This window comes from Gambusia affinis, linkage group LG12, assembly GCF_019740435.1.
Source record: "Gambusia affinis linkage group LG12, SWU_Gaff_1.0, whole genome shotgun sequence".
Lineage (NCBI taxonomy): Eukaryota > Metazoa > Chordata > Actinopteri > Cyprinodontiformes > Poeciliidae > Gambusia > Gambusia affinis.
In genome coordinates this window covers 2,131,308-2,151,389 of record NC_057879.1, presented here as the reverse complement: position 1 = coordinate 2,151,389, position 20,082 = coordinate 2,131,308, and the positions used below count along the sequence as shown (strand labels likewise).

The following is a 20,082-nucleotide window of genomic DNA, read 5'->3' as shown; positions in this document are numbered from 1 at the left end:
GACTGAGTGTTTACCTGCTCAGGCATGGTGAGTACCAACATTTAGCATATTTGACTTGGACAGTTCTTTCAACCTCTCAGTAGAACAGTTGCAGCTCTCACATGACGAGTTTGGAATGTGTCCGAGTTTATTGCATATATGCACTGTCAGCGTTTTGTATAAACGTACATGGTGACACACAGTAACTGACAAAAACCAGAAAGCTTTGGAGAAACTTTCAAGGAAAAAAACAGCCCTTCTTCCTACTTACCTCTACTGTCATGACAGAAAGAAAGTACACCCTGTTTCAGCTCTTGGGTTTTATGTTTCAGGGTACAATAAAAATCATCTGTTCTTTTAAAAAAAAATAATTTCAATTTGAATTTCATTTGAATGTACAAAACTGTGTACCTTCATTCACACTGTCATGATTCAGCAGGCCTTGTAGTAAAACAATGTTGAGAAACATTACATTGTGCATTATGGTCTAGCAGTTGTGTTTTTGTAATGCTGTCAATAAGAAGATAGACAACTTTTCTTTTCTAAATGTTTTCCACTCATGATTACAGTTTACACTTAAAACATTTTGTTCAAAAGTTTTATAGTTTTTGTCACTTTTTTTCAGAAAGTGACTCGTGTATAGCTACATCACACACTGGCATTTTTCAAGCCTCTACTTCTACTATTTTTGATGATTATGTCCTAAAGATAACGGCAACCTTCAATTTAGTGTCTCACAATATAAGAAAATTGTGGCGATATTAAACACTGAAAACTCACAGTTCACACCTTAATCAGCTAACTGACTGAAAACACCTGCAGAGGTTTCCTGAGCACCTCAGGCTGGGTTGGTAAAACACAACATTCTGACTGGAGCATAAGACAGTGACAGATACCATCCACTAGGAGGCGAGGGTACAAGAGGTGATTGCTGAGGAAGCTGCTGGTTCGCAGAGGTCTGTATCTGGGGCATATTCATAGAAAGTTGAATGGAAGAAAAATGTGTGAACAAGGTGAGCCAGCAACATAATTGAAGCTTTGAGACGATTGTCAAGAAGAATCCATTCAAAAATGTGTGAATTTGACTTTTAACCCTGTAAAGAATACCTAATCTTTCCCGTCAAGTGGAAAACCCAAGAGGGACCTGAAGGCCGCTGTCAAAGCTACCTGGGTCACAAGCTGACCTCCTCCATGCCACGCTGCATTTATGCAGTAATTCATGCACAAAGAGCCCCAATCAAATATTAAGGGAATAGAAATAAACATCATTCTCAGAAGCCTGACATGTCTGTTAAGAAATATTCTGATACACTGAATGTTGGGTTGCCAGGATCTGTGAGGCATAATCATCAAAGCTAGAAGAAATTAAGACTTGAAATATCTCTCTCTGTGTTTAAATTTTTACAAATACTGAGCTGTCATGACTAACAATTGCATGGTGGTGCTGATTTTGATAATAATCAGTTAATGAACTGCTGCTACAGCCCCTCTAAAGGTCCCATGAAGGCACCACAGGTGCACTTAGTTTTTTCACCAGGGTTTCCATCATGGTTTACTTTTTGTTCAAAACGGTGTGTGAAATTTGATTGTGTCCTATTATATATCAAACCCAAGAACAAACAAGGTGTACTCACTTTTCATCCTCACTGTAAGTTGAAACAGTGGTGGCTGAACCAATAGGTCAGAGTTTGCCCTCCGGCCCCCAGCCCCACTGCCTGGAGGCATCAGAACCCAGCACTAGCATGGTCTCTCATAAAGAAAGACCAGCTCCTCCTATCCTGTTTCTCTCACATGGACATTGAACTAAGTGACATTTATTTGCCTCATATAGTTACAGTCACTAAATTATGTAGTAAAATAAATTCATAGAAAATCAAAGTTTGGAAAAATAGATTTTTTTTATGTTCACAGTGACTATATCTGACCTAGTGCAGAAGAATCCCAATGGCTTTGAATGTGCATTGCAACTGAAAAGACAGTGAACATGTCACGCATGCACATGAAAACATGCATTCAGTACCAACACCAACTTGGAAGTTTGACCTACAAACTGCCTTTCTACTGTCTTGGTTCTGGACCATTTCAGTCTCTGGTATTGTCTCAGATCAGGCTGCACTGTTACTGAACCCCCATAGAATCAGTGACACTTACTGTACAATTTATACATGGAAGTTAGGTAATTAAGTGTACACAGAGACAGCAGCACGCTTTATGGAGTTGCATCAGTGCCTCTACATTTTGCATGATCATTTGTACATTTTTTTTCCCTTCCTAATATGACGTTGCTGTGGGTGATCATTTGTTAGGTCTTTGGGTTTTCTAAATCAGTCTGTAGTCTTGATTCTCCTTTATCTGACTCGTTTGAGGGTAATTCCTCTGTGGTTGTGTTAGGTTGAGAGTTAGTAGCCTGGTTTGGCTGCTGTGTGCCATTAGCACACACCACAGTACCCTCTGATTTGCTAAAATTGAACAGCTTCCCTGGACTAAATGTTCTGTTTGGGGATTGTGATTTCTCCTGTCCACCAGGGGGAGCAGAAGACGTCACTGCTGACGTTCCTCCAGATGCTGCCGCAGGCTCTTTTTTTGCTTCAGGTGACTTTAGGAACTTCAGAAACCCAGGCAGCTTTGCTTCGCCTCCCGTCGGGGACTGAGCTGGTGACCGGGATGTCCCAGAGGAGAACTTCCCTTGGAGAGGAATGATCTGTTTGAGCTTCATCACGTTATTATTCCCCAGCAGGGAGCTTGGCCTCTTGGGCTTGTCGCCAGGCTTGCTGCCCTGTGATTTGTCGTTGTGGTGCTGGTGCTGCATGTCCGCCTTATGGTCGCTCTCATGACGAGCTTCTGCCTGCAGCTCGGCCTGACGGTGAAGCTCCTCCTCCTCCCGGCGGCGCCGGAGCTGCTGCTGGAAGTGCTGCTGTGCCTGCAGCTCATGTTTCTGAAAGGAGAAACAGTTAGGACAAAGTGATCGAAAAGAAACGTTCTACAGAACCACAAAGTGTTCTACATTCCGACAGTAAACTAAGGGTGTTTTCAGACTCGATAGTCTGGCAGACTCAGTTTGACTGGGGACCAAGAAGGCAGCGTTTGGTCCATTTTCATGTGTTGTGTTCTCTTACACACAGCATTGAGCCAAACCAAACAAGTCCTTTGGAAAACCTGTTTAACCCCTCACCTAAGAAACACTGAACGAAACACCTGACCCTGACACGGAAGGCATCTTCCTTCTTCACAAAATGTGAACAAAAGTGGAGTGGTGTCAGATTTTAGTGGTTGGACGATTTTTCTTTTGTCCTTGGTAAAAGACCCCAAAGTCATTTCTCCATTTCTGCTAGACGGACATGTTTGTGTTGTTGTATTTATCCAGAATGCCTTGTGTTGTAATCCACTTCCTGCTTTTGGAATGGTATTTGGACCGCTTGGCGTTCACATATGTATTCAAACCACACTGTAATTAACCTCAATCAAATCAAGACCTGGTTTGTAGACAGACCAGAGTTCACTTTTTTGCTCTGCATCAGAGTTTGATAACATCCTCTGTTCAGTCCACTTTAATGAAACTCTATTTGCTTTCTCTAGAAAGTCTGGTTTGTTTGGTGAGATGCGGATGTGTAATCAAACTCTCACTGGTAGTGGTGCATTTCTGCACATAGCAATAGGAGCCAGAGAAGCTTGCTTTTTTTCATACATTATCTGTCTCATATTTAGCATATACAGTACAGACCAAAAGTTTGGACATACTTTCTGATTGAATTCAATGAGAAGGTGTGTCCAAAATACATTTTTGTAAAAGCTGTCAGTAAGCCATTAAACCCATCACTTTCTTTTGTTTTGAGCTATTAAGAGGTCAAGGAAAAAATTATTTTTGCAAATGAGACCTTGGTCTTTAATTTGTCAGCCATAGGTCTCACATTGAAACTCTCACTAGGCCATTTTATAGGCCCAGTCTGTCTGTCTCATTGTTCAATCCCTTAACTCTGATCTTAACTGAGGTGAGGCCTGCTGACCATTAGACATTGTTCTGGGATTTTGTGACCTCCTGAATGAGTAGTCGATGCACTTTTGTAGTCATTTTGGGAAAGTTCACCATTGTTCCACACTTGCGCTATGTATGGATGACGGTTCTCACAGTCGTAAAGCTTTTTAAATGGATTTGTAACCCTTTCCAGAATGACTGCTTCTCTTGTGTTTTTGAACTTCTTCTGATTTTCTTTGGATCAGAAGAAGTCCAAAGAAGTTAAACCTGTATAATGTCATGCAGGTTCTATCACACAAGGCTTTTTTTCTTAATAAATGAAATTAGGGCTGCACAATATTAGAAAATACTGTGATGGCAATAATATTGATACATTTTGTGATCACAATAACAGTGCTCATCATAATCATCATTGCACTCCAAACAATCTTTTGGGATATGAATAATGGGCTCTATAATACTGTGATGACAATATATTTGCGATATGTTGTGCATCACTACATATAAAACTTCTTTTTAATTGTAACTCTGATTATTTTGCTCTGATATTAACACTGTTGTCCTTTGAAGCGTGACAAGTAAAAAACTGAAAATATTTGAAAAAGGAGCAGCGTACAGAGAGTTGACTGACATCATGCACTGCTACTATCCAAACACAGACTGGATCACACAGCATTTCAGGTTAACACACAGCAAGAAACCAAGGGACATGTACACACAGATATACAACAATACAACACAAACTGGCCAATCGGCAGCCAACAGCAGGTCTGATGTTGGCAGAAGGTCTTTCAAGCTATGATGTAGCGATATACCTTGAAAGCTTCCCTTCGTCGGTACTCTAGCTTGGCCATCTCGTCTGCTACCCAGCCAGGGATATCAGGGATGGCGACATGGATGACGTACTTTAGGAGGATTGCAAAGTGCTGAAAACCCACAAGACCACAAAGGGACAAACTGAACACAACACATCAGAGTACAAGACATTCATTTTCACATTCTGTGTTTTGATGGATAAATAAGTCTTACACACACCATAAAGCCTACACTAGTCAGAACATCTTCAGATTTAATGAGTATGCAGGAAATACCTCAAGCAAGACAATGGAGATGATGGTCATCTCAGGGCTCAACCAGGGGAACAGACGCTGAAGCTGGCCACACTGACCAATCAGGTAACAGTTAACTATAATGGCTATCAAGCCCATGGCCTCCATTGCAGTCTGTTGTTGAGAACAAGCAGACAAATTTACAGGGTGTTGAAGTGGGAGCCCAAAAGGCATTATTGACAATTCCAAGCTGGAAGTAACCAACCTGCCACTGTCCGATGTTCTCCACTCTCTGTCCGAACGGTCTCTGGAGGCCGGTGCACAGCTTCAGGGCATCACTTCGTATCTCAATAATGTTGTTGATAAGAGCGCACATGGCCGCCAGGGGAAAGGCCGAGGAGAAGAGCACCACGTAGCCGAACTGAATGAACATCTCCTGGTAGTCCTGAAGTGTTCCCTTTTCACATCAAATGTCCCAGCACAAAAAGATTAGTCACATTTTTTTAATGTGTTCACATAACTGTGAGTAGGCATAATTTTGGAGAAACATGTATCCGGAATGCTACCTCATAAGTCTGCATACAACTCTCTATCTCAGCCTGAGTCAAAGCAACGGTTTTGGGTTCCTCTGGTGGATCCATCCAAGATTTCTTGTCATCTTTCCGCTCGCCTACATTCCTTCTCTGGCAGACGGAGTCGGACTCTTTTGAAGAGGACACACTAATGTTCTCCTTGGTCTCCTGCTGAAGGAAAAATATTAAAAATAATACTTCTGTGCAACTGAGACATCTTTAATGTGTATTTATTCACATAATTTTGTAAGGGTCTAGCATGGTCAAGCCAACGTGTTGAAATTGGTTCTCATTGTTGCAGTTGGGTAACAAAATCGTCCACCCCTTCTTCCCCCAAAGAACATATGCTCCCTGCTTCATGTAAACCTATGAAGATTGGTCAGAATTTGTGGGTGTGTTTGCCCCAAATACACAACATCCAAAAACAGTTTTTTCAGCCCTCTGGCTGAAGATGGGTAGATGTAAGATGGGTAGTTTGAGGAGGGGTTGACTAAGCTCATGAGGTAGTACGTTCAGTGAACACTGAACTTCTCCAGCCTCCTTCTCATTCTATCGAACTTGGAGTACAGTGGTTCCTCTCTGCCATGACTGCTGAGTTTACAACACTGTTGTAAACCACACATATGACGAAACACCATGACATATACTGCAGTAGGAGGGGCTTCACAGGAGCTCAGATCAGTATGTCTTGTGGACCTTGAAGGGTGTTTGTGAAAGCAAACACCTTAGTTGGGCATTGTCGACTTTGGCCCAACAATGCTGGGCCCTTAAGACGTTGATAAACCCTGACCAGTAGACAGAAACATTGCTGACCACATTACCTGAGACAGCGATTCACAGTCACTGTCCTCATCGCAACTGTCAAAAATACTGGATGGATCCATCCCGTCTTCCACCATAGTCGGACTGTCTTCCAGGAAACTGTCCTCCATAGCCTGGGTCTCCATCTTGACATTCTTGTAGTCCACTTTCTCAGTGAAGCTGACTTTCCGATGCTTCATAATGCTGTCGTTCATGTCCCACTCTTCCTCTGAGAGCCTGAAGCCAGCTTTCAGATCTCCTCTTCTCCTTGGTTCCTGGACACAGTTCGCAGCGTCACTGTTTGAGATTCCTCTGGGACTCAAGAAGGAGTAGGACGTCATTGAGGCTTGTGCCTTCCCAAGAGCCAAGCGCCCATACTTGAGAATGATGACTTGTAGGAGCTCCCATAAGATCTTTGGGGTGAAGACACCGAGCTTGCTTTGCTCGTAGAGATATGGCTGAAGGACTTCTTTGATGTTTTGCAGGAACTGGCGGAAAATCAACAGAGTAGCAAGCATCTGAAAGGAAAACAGAGACTTTACATACAACATATATTTTTTTATATGCGCATGTATATGTTTGTTATTATGGAGTATTGGAGAAGGGGTACGATTAAATACATTGTTACTTCTTCCTACACCTTCTCAGACATTAAATGGAATTTATGTTTTATGTGTATTGTTATGTGTGATACAGGTTATGGATACATGGATAGATGTGTGCACATTGAGTATATACTTACTCTTCAGAGTAAGTACTCTTACTCTGAAAAGTAAGAGTATATATGTGTGTATTCAGTTAAAGTAGACATATCAACTGACATAAACTTATGTTAAAATCAACATTATAATGATTATCAAGTCATAAGATTCTGTTTTTGTTAATATGTTATTTAATATTACCACCAGAATTCATACACATTTTTAAGGTAAAAATTCCAGAATTGTCATCATATTTCCAAAACAAAAGCATTGAAAAAGCTGAGAAGAAAGACATGCTCAGCAACAGTTCTGTTGAAGTCAGAGGGTTTTGACACTGATGGAAGTTGCAGTCTGATTTTAATTGTAATTTTAATTTTAATATTGTAAAGTGCCTGGAGAGGACATGTGTTGTGAACTGGCGCCATATAAATAAACTGAATTGAATTGAATGAGTCTACAGGGCTGGAAAAGTTTTTGCCAAAGCTCAAAACTGACTGATATTCCAAAACAAATAGCAACTACTGAATTCTTTTTTTTCATTTTGTACTACCGATTTCAAATTTCTAATTTTCTTCAAAGTTCTTACCTCCTTCAGTCGCTCCATGTCCTTGAGATAGAATCCAATGTAGAAAAGACTGAGGTAAGAATTGATGAATTCAAACTGTGAAGAACAAGAAGACTTAAGAAGAAATAGAAAACCAAATTATCCTGAAAAACAAACCACAAAACAAAACAGGGTAACTTACAAAAACCATCTTGATGATCAAATTGTTCTCGTAGGCACTCTGAAATCTGTAGTTCTCTGGAAGAACAAATAAACATGAAGCGTTAGAGAGATTCTGTTTCCTACTTCTGTTTCTGCTGGAGAAATGGAGAGCCAGTCACCATCCTTTCCCTTTCTTATCAAAGAACTCAGCTACAACAGATTTCTGTCATTTGACAAAATGATTCTTACCCATGTCATTAAGCCAGTAGGCAATCTTCTTATACACCTCGTCACATACAGTTACAGTGATGGCCAGAAGTATCTTAGGAATGAATCTTGTGATACCAGGCAGCTCCTGAATCTCCATCACCACTTCCTGCAAAGTGAAGAATATTATTATGAAATCAGAACTAGTGACAGTCTCACAGCTGTTATTTATCAGTCATGACATGAAAACCATGGAGGACCAAAACTGACATAAAAATAAAAGCAGAAAGTAATAGAATTTGTTTTTTACTTTTCCTTACACATGCATTTTCATCTAGAAATACATGACCAACCAATAGGGAAGAGTTGAAGTTTTAAGACACCGCCCTCCTCATTTGCATAACGACAAAGAAAAATTAAAACGAGGAGGTGAGGAAATATAAAAAGAACAAAGGAGAAGGAAATACAATATATTCATACATTTCTTGATGAAATGCATGTGTAAATGTGACAAATACATTTTATTTATAGTGGCTGTTACATCTTGAGATTTCAAAGGGCTAGATGACGCTATGTGTGTCATAAAACTAGCACTAGACACTATATATATATATGACATGTATATTTTGCCTGTTTGAAAATTGAATACTATTGTAATATTGGATTCTTTATGCTTGGCTGTGGAGCTGTGTCACTATTAGCTGTTTTTGTTTAGCACGGTGGACAGCGCTGTCCAACAGAGACCTGCAGCTGAAGACAGAGGAGCATGGCGAGGAAGACGAAGCAGAGGCAGAGCAGGCAGACCGGCAGGCTGACTAGCCATCTGAACACGGCTCTCTTCCAGGCGGGGTAGTAGAACTCCTCACAGCCTGTTATGGGACTGCACCGCTTCACACCCTGCAGGCACATATTACAAATGAGATTGTTGGGAAAGAATGTGGATGTGATGATGCAAAGAAGGATTTTACAAAAAAAAAAAAAAAACATTATGAACAACCCTGACCATGAGACTGTCTTTAGTCAGAGGCTTTTCAAATTTGCTTTTATATAGACCAGTACAGGAGCTCTTTCCTGCCAACAGCCATCACTTTCTACACCAACATTTAATTTCCCTTTGGGATCAATAAAATACTTTTGTATTGAATTAATATTAATCAATAATTAATTGAATTAATTCGTAATTAATTAATATACACTGATCTAACAGTTATGATGTGCTTATTATAAATATGATAAACAGATCATGTTTATGTGGAAAAGAAATTGAAAGTTGACAAAAGCAAGAACCAAACATGGGGCTCAAACCCACCACCCTGAGATTAAGAGTCTCACGCTCTACTGACAGAGGTAGCCAGGCTCTGCCCACCTGTGACCAGTGTGCCTTTTTATCCATCACAACTTCTTTTTGTGGGGGCATGCAACCTAATAACACCCCCCCATCACCACACACACACACACACACACACACACACACACTGACCCCGCCCCTTCTGCTGCTCTCAGAACACATGGACCCGCCAATCCCATTTCCTGCTATTTTAGGCTAACCCTGAGTTGGGAAGAAGACTGTCAGAGGAAACATCACCAAGACATGAGAAGCTTTCAGGGTCATTATTACAGGAGGCCTGTGCTTTTATTGTGAAGAGTTCTCACCCTGAACTGGGGCCTGGGCTCCTCCAAGGACTCGGCGGGGGTGTCCAGGGTGCCCCACCTGTAGGCCAGCTCCGCTTCTCGCCGCTTCCAGCGCTCCAGAAACAAAGTTGCCCAGACGACGTTGAAGAGAGCAAAAACTACACAGCAGATATCCTGGCTGGTCTGTGTGGGGACAAAAGGTTGAGTCAGTCACTTTACACCACTTTAATTGTAAAGCTGTGAGGAGGATCAATCAGTTTTCTTTAGTACTTTTGCTTTGAAGTTACATTCCAACCCAAGATGTACCCCTTCTTTGTTCAATGTGTACTTTTTGAAACTTTTCTTTGTGAAAATATAAAATCTGAGGATGACTCTACAGCACACAGGAGAAAAATACTAAAAACATGGATTTCTGTTCATAAACTGACAATGTGCTGCCTTTTTAAAGAAGTATATGTATTACAGTAAAACTGGCTAAAATGTTCTTTGCATGTCCAGTCTTTGGTCATGCAAACACAAGATACAGAGTTTAGGTGATCGGACTTCCAGTTAATAAAGGAAATGACCTTGTTATTATCCACTTGTCTACGCTTTTTGCACAGATGTAAGGTGGCTGTTTTCAACCCTGAGAAAACATCTAAAACCGTCGGTTCCTTATCTTTGCAGATGCTCCTCATCTGCTACAGGAAATGAACTTATGAACTTAATTTTTCTACATACTATAAAGGCTGCAATGTACATGTTTCACTTCAACCATCAATATGTCACCAAACATTGTTATGGAAGTATAAGGTCAAAGGGGGACATAAGGTGGAATAAACGACAAGAATATAACTATAAATCAAAAACAATATAATCAATAAATGCAAAATGACTGCATTTAATATAATATGATGAATAGAATGAGTAAAATAAATATAAAAGCGGAATATAAGGTAAGTATAACAAAATAATAATGCAGTAATCATTATTATTTCCCCAACACATAAATATGCGTTAGCATCAGTTTACATATACAGATTTGTGCTATGTCTCATCCATATTTCTATAGCAAGTTAAAATGACCTAATTTTTCTTTTTAAATTGTATTAAATTTTGACTTTGTTTTAATTTCTCATTTAACTTGTTCCATAGTTTTACACCATGAATTGAAATACAAAAGCTCTCTCTTTAAGGTTTGGGATACCTGGTCATCTTCTGCTAGTATCCACAACAGAAAGCCGATGACTGCAGGGTAGAGCATGGAGTTGGTGTAGAAACCCAGCCAAGCAAAGTACATGCCGATCTTCACTCCAAAGTAGTCGCAAATGTCATCTGGAAATTATTTATTAGACATAACTGAGGATATTCAGCTTGCTTTAAACAACTCCATCTTTGTGCTTGTAGAAGTCGACCACGATTTCAAGAAATCTATTCAGTATGATGCATTCCATTGTTCTGGCGTGTCCTCCTCTAGTATTTCTTACCAAGGGGCTGCCTTTCACACACAGCCTGGACCCACGAAGTCATCAGCTGGTTGAGTATTCTTTGCTCATGAAGAGGAAACATCTGATGGATCACTCCCCGAGCGATTAGCTCTGGAACTAAAAGTACAGACAACGGCTAAAACCAGAGTTCCCAGTTCGATGCGTCTGTTCTTTTATCACATAAAATTGTAACGAAATGAATCAGTTTTTGGATTACAAAGATGTGAAAAGCTTTGGGGTATGTAAACTTTTGAAAGGTACTGAAATTATAGCAGTCTAACAATGTTGCATCTTTTTGCTGACCTTTTTTTTTTATAGCTTCTGGTAAAAAATCACCAAGTTAAAAGAGCCACATAAATATGATAAGGAAAAAACATAGATTTGAACATAATTTTTTTACCTGCTCAGCAATAAACTAAACTAAATGGGATATTTTAGTGAAACAAAAAGTCTTAATTTTTTACAGGAAGGGATATATAAATCACTGATAAGTTTTGTACTTATTAAAGTTGTACAGTTGTCATACAATGACTCAACTTATTGTCTATTTTCAACAGCAAGAATATGTTGTGATTTTGATTTTGGATTTTCTTTGAAAACTGCTTGATATTGCCAAGCTTTAGTAAATCAATTAAATGTTACAGCTTAAATGTTTTGGTGAAATCATGTCTGCTTTACAGTAAAGGTTGCTGGATATCAATATAAAATTTAAGAAACAAAAAGAAAAAACATGAGTATTAAAAGATGAATACATTGTAATGTACCTAATGTTTTCCTCTTTTAGAAAAATTCAGTTGTAAGAAAATTTCTTTTTTAATTGAAAAAGTTTTCATTTGGATCATTTGCCTGTCCTGGGTGCCCAATTATATATCAATCAAATTTTATTTGCACAGCACATTTCAGCAACAAGGCAGTTCAAAGTGCTTTACATCATAAAAAACATATACACTGCTTGCAGCCATGAGCCACACAAAATTAGCTTAGCTGCTGCAAACATGGCCCCAAGGCCACACTTTGAACATTAACCCCTGCATTAAGGGATAAAACCTGAATAAAGAAATGAGAAGATGCAGAACAGCCTGGGAAATGTAGATGATAAAAAGCATCTCACTTATTGGCTGCCCCTCCAAGAAGTGGATGTTGTGGAGCATTTCCCCCTGTTTGGCACGCAGGTTATCCAGCCAATACTTAATGATGCTCTGACGTTCCTAAGCACAACAGGCACACATAGTTTTATTGAATTTAATAAAATAACATGTACATTTGTACATCCGTTTATTTGTTTATTTTTTCACAAAGATCTGAGGACATTCCAACAATTCCAGATGACACAGAAAACGAGAATCTCAGACTTCTAACCTGCGAAGTGAAAAAGCAAAGCTCGCTTTCTATGTTCTCATATATGTTGTCCTCTTCATAGGAGAAGCGGCGCATGCCACCACCAAACTGTGGCTTCACAGTCTTGTATATGCCCATCTGCTCGGCTCCTCGCAGTAGGCTGTTGGGGGGGGGACAGCAAGATTTAATTTCTGTCTGAAATAAAAGGCTATGGTTTCGTGTACCTGTGAAAGAGGTCGAGTCTTACTTTTCAAATGTTGTTGTGATGAAGAAGGCGTGGGTCAGGGTGTGTTTATGTTGCCGGACCTGGATGCTGACCTGTGGGATTCCAACACGAATTTGATTCAGAAGCCACAGCAGAGAGGGGTCATCTATTGTATCTGGGGAAATTAGAAATACATCCATTTGAAGTTCATCAGCATGTTTTCAACTATCTACTGTCCAAAAACAGAAGCAGACGTGGTATAGTAGAAGTTTGTGTGTCTATTCTAGAGATGCTTGACTAGAGCAGTTGTTGATCAGCTGATCTAAAACTAAAAATCACATCCTTTGTGTGATCAGTTATTGATAGTTTTATTACTAAAACTATCCCACTTGAGGAGTTCTGGGTAAAGAATATTTAAAAACAAAGGAGATTTTTCATCTTAATTGGAAAATGCATCTTTTTACACAGTTTTGACCTATTTACTGTTCTGAGAGTATTCTTCTGTCAGCAAATGACCTTTTTTGAGTTTGTTTACTCAAGTTAAAGATGAATCATTTACCAAATTACTTGACGATTATTTCAATTATTAATTTATGACAATTATTCCAATGAATCATTTTAGCTATAGTTTTGTTTTTAGCCCAAATGCGTGGAATCTCAGTGGTGGATCCACTCCCGCTAATCTGCTAATGCGCTAATAGCAGAGCTAATTTGTCATTTATTGCCTTTAGCGTTTTTTGTTAATTTTAAAATGTTTAGAGCAGTTGGCTTCCTGTAAATGAATTTTTCCGGATAAATACGAAAGTGCTAATTTAATTTGTGGTTTTGTAAACATTTAGCTCAATAAAGTTTAAAATTTGTGTTGAAGCTTTGATTACCGACCGTTAAGAATTCTTCAAGTAGTCAGACGTTTATATATGCTCTTATTGTTCATATTACCATTATTGAATAATTTTATATAGATATATATATATATATATATATATATATATATATATATATATATATAATAATATATATATATATATATATATATATATATATATATATATATATATATATATATATATAATAATATATATATATATATATATATATATATATATATATATATATATATATATATTATTTGCCCATTTTTGCCCATTTCAATAAGTTCTGGCAGGTACGAAACAAAAAAAAAAGAGTAGAACAGAGACCTGTGAAAAAGAAACCAAATGAGCTAGAATCTCTCTTACAAAGGAATAAATCAGACATAATGTGACTCCTTTTGGTTTTTATGTGCATTTCCAACTGTAACCTGATAGTCCTGTAAATTTGGGATCGTTCTGTAATTGATTTATTTTTATATAAGTATTTTAATTTATTTATTTACTTGAGTTTATTTGTTAGGGACAGACACACATCGACATAGACAAACTAAACAAAGCAGCAGTCCCATGTTTGCTTCATAGAGCAATAGCAACTGCAAATTCGCAGCACTTATCCCTAGATGGGCTTTTTAAAAAGTACCTCTAACAGTTAAAATGATAATCATTTAAAATAGCATAATGTTGACGACATCTACAAACAAACAGTGAAACAGGAAACATCAAAAATGGGTACAGTTCTGTTTTTGACATAATTTGAGTTTTGAACGTATTAAAACTGGTTACAAACTTTAAATCAACAGGAAGTGAGTTCCAAACTGCAGATCCTCTCACGGACAGAACACTTTGAGCATTTTTGATGCTGTTCAATTGATCCAGAAAGATAATCTCTAATCAGTGCACACACAGTAAGGTTGAGTAAAAGCCATTTTTAACAGCACTAATATGCTCACTGGTGAAAGGTGGTACTTGTTAAAGGTTAAAGGTCAGTCAAGCTGCGTTAGATCATTTTCTCATCTTTCATAGAAAATAAAAACAAGAAACTATTTTACACATTGTCCTTTTAAAAACGGTGCCTGAGACAACAGTGGCAATTGTGTAGTTAAACAGAAATAATTAATGTTGACTTAAGCTGCTTGTCTGCCCATAAGTAAACAGTGTGCTGTTTAAACACCACACATATAACAGGATGTGCTCCTTCACACTGCTTGCGTGTATGGTTGCTTAATGAAATGCTTCAAGTTCACATTACTGGCCCTTCCATTAAAAGGAAACAGCAGAAAGAACAGGTGCTGTTAATTGACAGCTTTTAATATCCCCCAAAGCACTTCACTGTAAACCTCTGACTGGCTCCAAGTGCCTTCTCTCCTCACCGCAGGACAAACATGGAGGATATGTCAGAGTAGAGCGTCTACCTGGAAAGGTCATCAGGATGTCACAGTTTTGTGTGGGAACCATCTTTAACCAAGACTTGCGAGAGTTGATGTAATGTCTGGCCAGCAGAAGTTGTTTCCCGAACAGTTTATCTATGAAAAAGAAAGAAAAACACGAGTCTGACAGGGAAGGATAAAGCACATTAAAACCGTGAGTGTGTGCTGATAAAAGACAACATGTACCAGACAGATTGTGGTATTTATCATTGTGATGATCATGAACACAGATGACTGGCTGGTTCTGCCACTCACCACTAACTGCATTTCCATTCACCAATCTGACATTTCATGTGTTTCATTGTTTTTTGCTTAAAAGTTTTTTTCAGCTAGGATGAGAGAGGACTGGTTTATTTTGCAAAACTGAAATGGAAAGACTTTTTTCGCATCACATGAGTAACTAGATGTTACTGCTGGCACAAACCACAAAGAAGACAACAACAGGAAGTAGCTGGAGGATAACAGCACTGCATGCTTTTAAATGCCTTATTGCTTGGACAAACGTATTCACACATCATTTTAATTGTATTTCATATTGAATTGAAACACCACAATTGCGTGGTTTTACGACATTTGCAAAATGCTGACAAAACTTTGCTTATATTTGTAATAGAAATATAGCTACTGACGTTATTTCTTCTGAATATATATATATTTTTAACTCCTTCCTTTTTTAAAATTTTCTCTAAGATATCCCAGATAAGAATGACTCTGCTGCTGTGGCTGAATGACTGAGCAAATATTGTGTACTGAGAAACTACTTTGCAAACTGAGCGGCGTGCAAACAGTCCCAAGCAAACTCTCTTTTCAAGCCTGACTCCAAAAAAAAAAACCAAAACAAACATCAGTGGTGTTATTTTTGGTTTGTCTCACACTCGTACTGCTCATGTGGATTTTACTCTGACATGGAGGTGGATGTTGGAAGAAAAGCAATACATAATCTGCAGCTTATCGGTCAGCTGAACCTTGCACAGGTTTCCCAATGCTTCTATGCATGTGCAGTTAACTGCGGGTTGTTTGTCATGGATGAAAAGGCATGTATTGATCACATGTAGGTCACAGAAAATTACAGAAGTTGTGAAAAAGAATGATTAACACTCTAAATATGAACTCTTCACACATATTTGATGTATTTGCAAACAGAAACCTTAGAACCATGTGATATAGTTAATCAGGTTTGAAGTATATCACAGAAATATATGTAAAAAGAAAAAAGAGAAAAAAAAGCTGAAATCCCAAAATACGTGTGTGTGTGTGTGTGTGTGTGTGAACGTGGTCTGATGCCATTTTTGCTGCCTGCTGGCTCTCAGTGGCTCACACTCCTTCCTGCTGAGGCAGTAGCTGCAGTGACTGACCACTCTCCTAATTGTTCACTGAATTATAAGGTGAGTTTGTCAGTGTCTGCGTGAGCTTGGATTTTTTATGATCAAACCCATCTACTCATAGTCTGTGGTATCCCTCCCAGCCTGAGGCAGCCGTGTGTTAGTCATGTCTATATTAATTTAAAAAACAAATATTTTTGCTTTGTGAGATTTAAAATAAAAAGGTTAGGTAAACTTTCTTTTACATAAATAAATAAAGGAAGTCACAGTTTTAATATCCCCCCCAAAAAACCTTATTTAAATAAGCAGTAAATATACAGCATAATGAGAGAAAAAAAATGCTATGCTACTAATGGGGGAAGCCAAAAATCAGCCCTGACATCCTTTATTTTGGGAGACTGGTGATCGGCTGATAGTTGCATGTGAAGGCGAGCTTATCCACCAATATTTGATACTTCCATAAAGGTTTGAAAATCAATCAAAACCAATAGTTACCCTCTTCCCCCCTGTCCTGTTGCCATCTTATCAACTTTTTTTGCAATATTAAACAACTTTTTTGGCAAAAGAAAATTGGTATCTGCCAACAGGTGAATTGGCAAATCAGGTTTTTTTAAATATTGGTGATCAGTCAAAAAACAGCAATCAGTGCACCCCTACTAAACAACTCTTTAGTTATCATTTAAAAACTTACAACTATATGGATAGGTCTGGGACCTGTGACAACAACTGCTTATGAAGTTCAAAACAAATCAGAATAATATTTGGGGTTAAGTGGCATCAGTGCTCATAAATGTTATGAAATATGAACTGTTGCCTACTGAAATATGAATACATTAGACACAGAACCATCTTTGTTAGAATGGATCCATCAGAACCTTATGCCTTCTTATCTTATCATGGCACCAGTTAGTGGGTGGGATGTGTTAGGCAGTTTCTTTTGCATCACCTGAACGTTTGGATGTGTGTGTCACTGACCTGACACTAGGAAGCACAATGAGAAGAAGGAAAGCCAACCCAACAGTGTGATGCTTTGGTCAGTGTTTTGCTGTGAAACCTTGGGTCAATGTGGATGACACATTCTCAGATACACTTGTTCTTGGATCTAGTATTTCCTGATGGCACTGGCCTGTTTCAACAAGATCAGACTCCCTGGCACTAAGTGGTAATGCTTCAGGATGGTTTGAAGATTGCCTCCAAATTTCCCAGATCTTAATCCTACAAAATCTTTTGGGGTGTGACGCATAAACAAGTTCAATTTATGGAGGCCCTATCTGACAACTCCCAGAACGTAAAAGCTCTGCCCCGAATCACAGCTCCAGCTGCATGGCTCCAGGCTCCATGAGGAGTCCATGGCGCAGGAAGTCAGCGCTGGTTTGACGGGAAAAGGAAAACCAGCATGTTACTAAGCATAATGTTACCAACAATGCTGATAATTTTATGTCTGATCAGTGCAAATGTTGTAAATTAGACTGTTGCCTTCTGATTTTGGTCAGTACAAATTTTTTTTTTTTAAGATTTTGTTGGGTGAAGTAGCCTTTATTTAACAGCTGTGAGAGACAGGGAAGACGTGTGGAAAAGGACATCATGCCGGGACTCGAACTTGTGACTAAGGCCAGATAAGTTCATACATGAGTTTTGTTTCGCCCCTTACCATTTTTTTGTCTGAAAAGTCACTAAATATAGAAAGAAAGTTAATAATTGCAAAGGTAGATAAAACCGGTAAGATCGGTTTCACATGTAAATATCGGCCAGTCATCGTTCTCCCAATCAAAGAAACTGAGGCTTGTTTATCGATGCACATAGCATCGATAAACCATCACCGATGCAAAAAATCATGACCATTGACCAATCTATGGTCATGGTTTATTCCTATCATGACCATGGATTGGAATAAATTGCAATGAAATTTATAAATACAGAGAATAAAAATCACATTCCATCCAAATATGGCAGAATATAAAATTGACCTGTTTCTAACACACTTTAAGATGATGTTTGGTCATTTTGAGTGGTATACGTATGCCAAATTGAGTTCAGTTGAATTATTAACATGAAATACATTCTAAAACTGTATGTCAATACACTTTACTATCAATATGTATTATGTCAGCAATTGAGTTTGAAAAGAAACACACCAAACAAACAGAACCCTACAAATCAAATATAGTGGTAAATCAAGAAATCATGATCTGACATAAATTTGTTATAAAAGGATTACTGATTAAACTTTAGCTTTAATAACATAAAGCTACACAATTTTTTAAAGTCTAATCAGTAATATTCTTATAACAAATTTATGTCAAATCATGATTTCTTGGTTAATGACAAGTTGTCATAACAAAGACATTTTGAATAACGTCAACTTTGCATTAAAAGTGTCATGATTAACCAAATAACACTTTATGACAACAGTCATAAATATCCATGAAGACTTACTCATGTTCATGACAGGTGTTATGTCATATTAATGACGTTGTCATGACAGTCATATTCACAACCCGTTAAATAAAGGGGTTAAACATATAGGTTAAAAGACAAGCAGCATTTTTCAGTGAATCTAACTAATCAGATAAGGACAGAGCAACATTTCATAATGCATCCTCATTGTACGGTTCTCCAGACAAAAAAGAGCTGCAGCATATCCTTTTTTTTTTTTTTTTTTTTTTTTTTTTACTGTTTAACCAGTAATGCAGCAGCAGGACATGCCTGATGATTCCTGAATACACCTGTGGTTCCAGCAGGCCCGTCACAGGGAAACACGCTAAACCAAAAACCCTTCAGCCAAGTCGTCGCGGCGTCAGTGATGACTGACAAAGCCCGGGCACGGTGGCTTGTAAGTCTTCATTTTCAATCACATGAAACACAAATAGGTAGCTTAAGGGTGGGGAACTCACCGAACACCCCGGCGGTTTGCTGCTGCTGGTTGCTGGTTCTGTCCTGGTGCTCGCTAGGCATCGTCCTCTCCGTCGTCTCCATCCTCTCCCATGCCCCGTCTCTGCTGTCGACGTCTGCGGCGCAGCTGCAACCGTCTGCCGCAGAGTCGGCGTCAGCTGTCGTCTGCTTGTTCGTGCCCAAACGCTCCATTACGTTAAGGAAGACGACAGTCTGAACCCGGAGGAGGCTACTGTTAATACATGGCTGCTGGCTGTAGGAATGACAGCCTGGTGTGTGTAGCAGTCAGGGAGGAGAGGGAGGAGAACGAGAAACATAAACATGTCATGTAGCCGCAAGTTCTGCTCACCAGTCGTGACTGCGTGACGTCACAGACCGGGGACACCGAGCACGGGCAACAGGTACATACAGAAAATGGGACATCTCTTCTAGGTAGGCGTATTTATGCTTCAGATCAATCTAGTCTGAATATCGCTTTGCTATATATCTGCATTATCCGTTTTTCATTTAAAACGCATATTCTGAATGTGTATGATAATCCACACACATTAAATATAAAGCTGAAAACAAAAGTTTACATAAACCAAATAAAAATAAATTTTCCCCCTCACTGTCTTACGTTAAATCTTCTAAACTTCCCTTGTTTCAGATCAGTTAGAGTTACCAAAATTATTTCTGTATAGCTGCTTATTGTTAAAGTATGAAAAACAGATAGAATTTCACAAGTTATCTGGTTACCTACCAATGATGAATCATTGTGCACATTTTTTAATTTTCAAAACTAGATTTGCATTATTATTTGTTTTAAGTAAAGTCCACTTATTGCATTTTACAGTGTGGTCTTTGGCCGTGTTGAGGCCTAAATCAAAGAATGACCTTGTGCTACACATTAAACAGGCGTCTTCACTAGCTGTTTTTAAAACTTCTCATAAGACCCACT

The 20,082-nt window shown here is 38.6% G+C and overlaps 1 protein-coding gene across 4 annotated transcripts; it reads right to left on the bottom strand.

Moving 5' to 3' along the window:
- Nucleotides 1-84: 84 nt before the first annotated feature.
- ano8a (anoctamin 8a) lies at nucleotides 85-19,498 on the bottom strand. 4 transcript variants are annotated; one of them, XM_044132991.1, is made up of 18 exons: nucleotides 19,145-19,498; nucleotides 14,914-15,024; nucleotides 12,672-12,804; nucleotides 12,446-12,584; nucleotides 12,198-12,294; nucleotides 11,087-11,203; nucleotides 10,807-10,934; nucleotides 9,642-9,803; nucleotides 8,733-8,885; nucleotides 8,031-8,157; nucleotides 7,822-7,877; nucleotides 7,662-7,736; nucleotides 6,395-6,892; nucleotides 5,568-5,744; nucleotides 5,267-5,458; nucleotides 5,044-5,175; nucleotides 4,768-4,878; nucleotides 85-2,914 (listed from the first exon to the last, which is right to left on the bottom strand). In XM_044132991.1, the coding sequence occupies exons 1-18, from the start codon at nucleotides 19,332-19,334 to the stop codon at nucleotides 2,282-2,284; spliced, it is 3,231 nt and encodes a 1,076-aa protein (XP_043988926.1). In that variant the 5' UTR covers nucleotides 19,335-19,498; the 3' UTR covers nucleotides 85-2,281. The 4 variants fall into 4 exon arrangements, with proteins under 4 accessions (XP_043988926.1, XP_043988927.1, XP_043988928.1 ...); XM_044132992.1 differs by having other exon boundaries at nucleotides 5,568-5,741; XM_044132993.1 differs by lacking the exon at nucleotides 4,768-4,878.
- Nucleotides 19,499-20,082: the final 584 nt, after the last annotated feature.

What these genes read in the sequence shown, in the direction of transcription:
- ano8a (XM_044132991.1), bottom strand. Translation starts at nt 19,334, where the DNA reads ATGGAGCGTTTGGGCACGAACAAGCAGACGACAGCTGACGCCGACTCT. An exon ending in ATCACAACAACATTTGAAAA is followed by an intron (nt 12,585 to 12,671) that starts GTAAGACTCGAC and finishes CCCCCCCAACAG; the next exon opens with CCTACTGCGAGGAGCCGAGC. An exon ending in ACTGTGAATCGCTGTCTCAG is followed by an intron (nt 5,745 to 6,394) that starts GTAATGTGGTCA and finishes TTTTTCCTTCAG; the next exon opens with CAGGAGACCAAGGAGAACAT.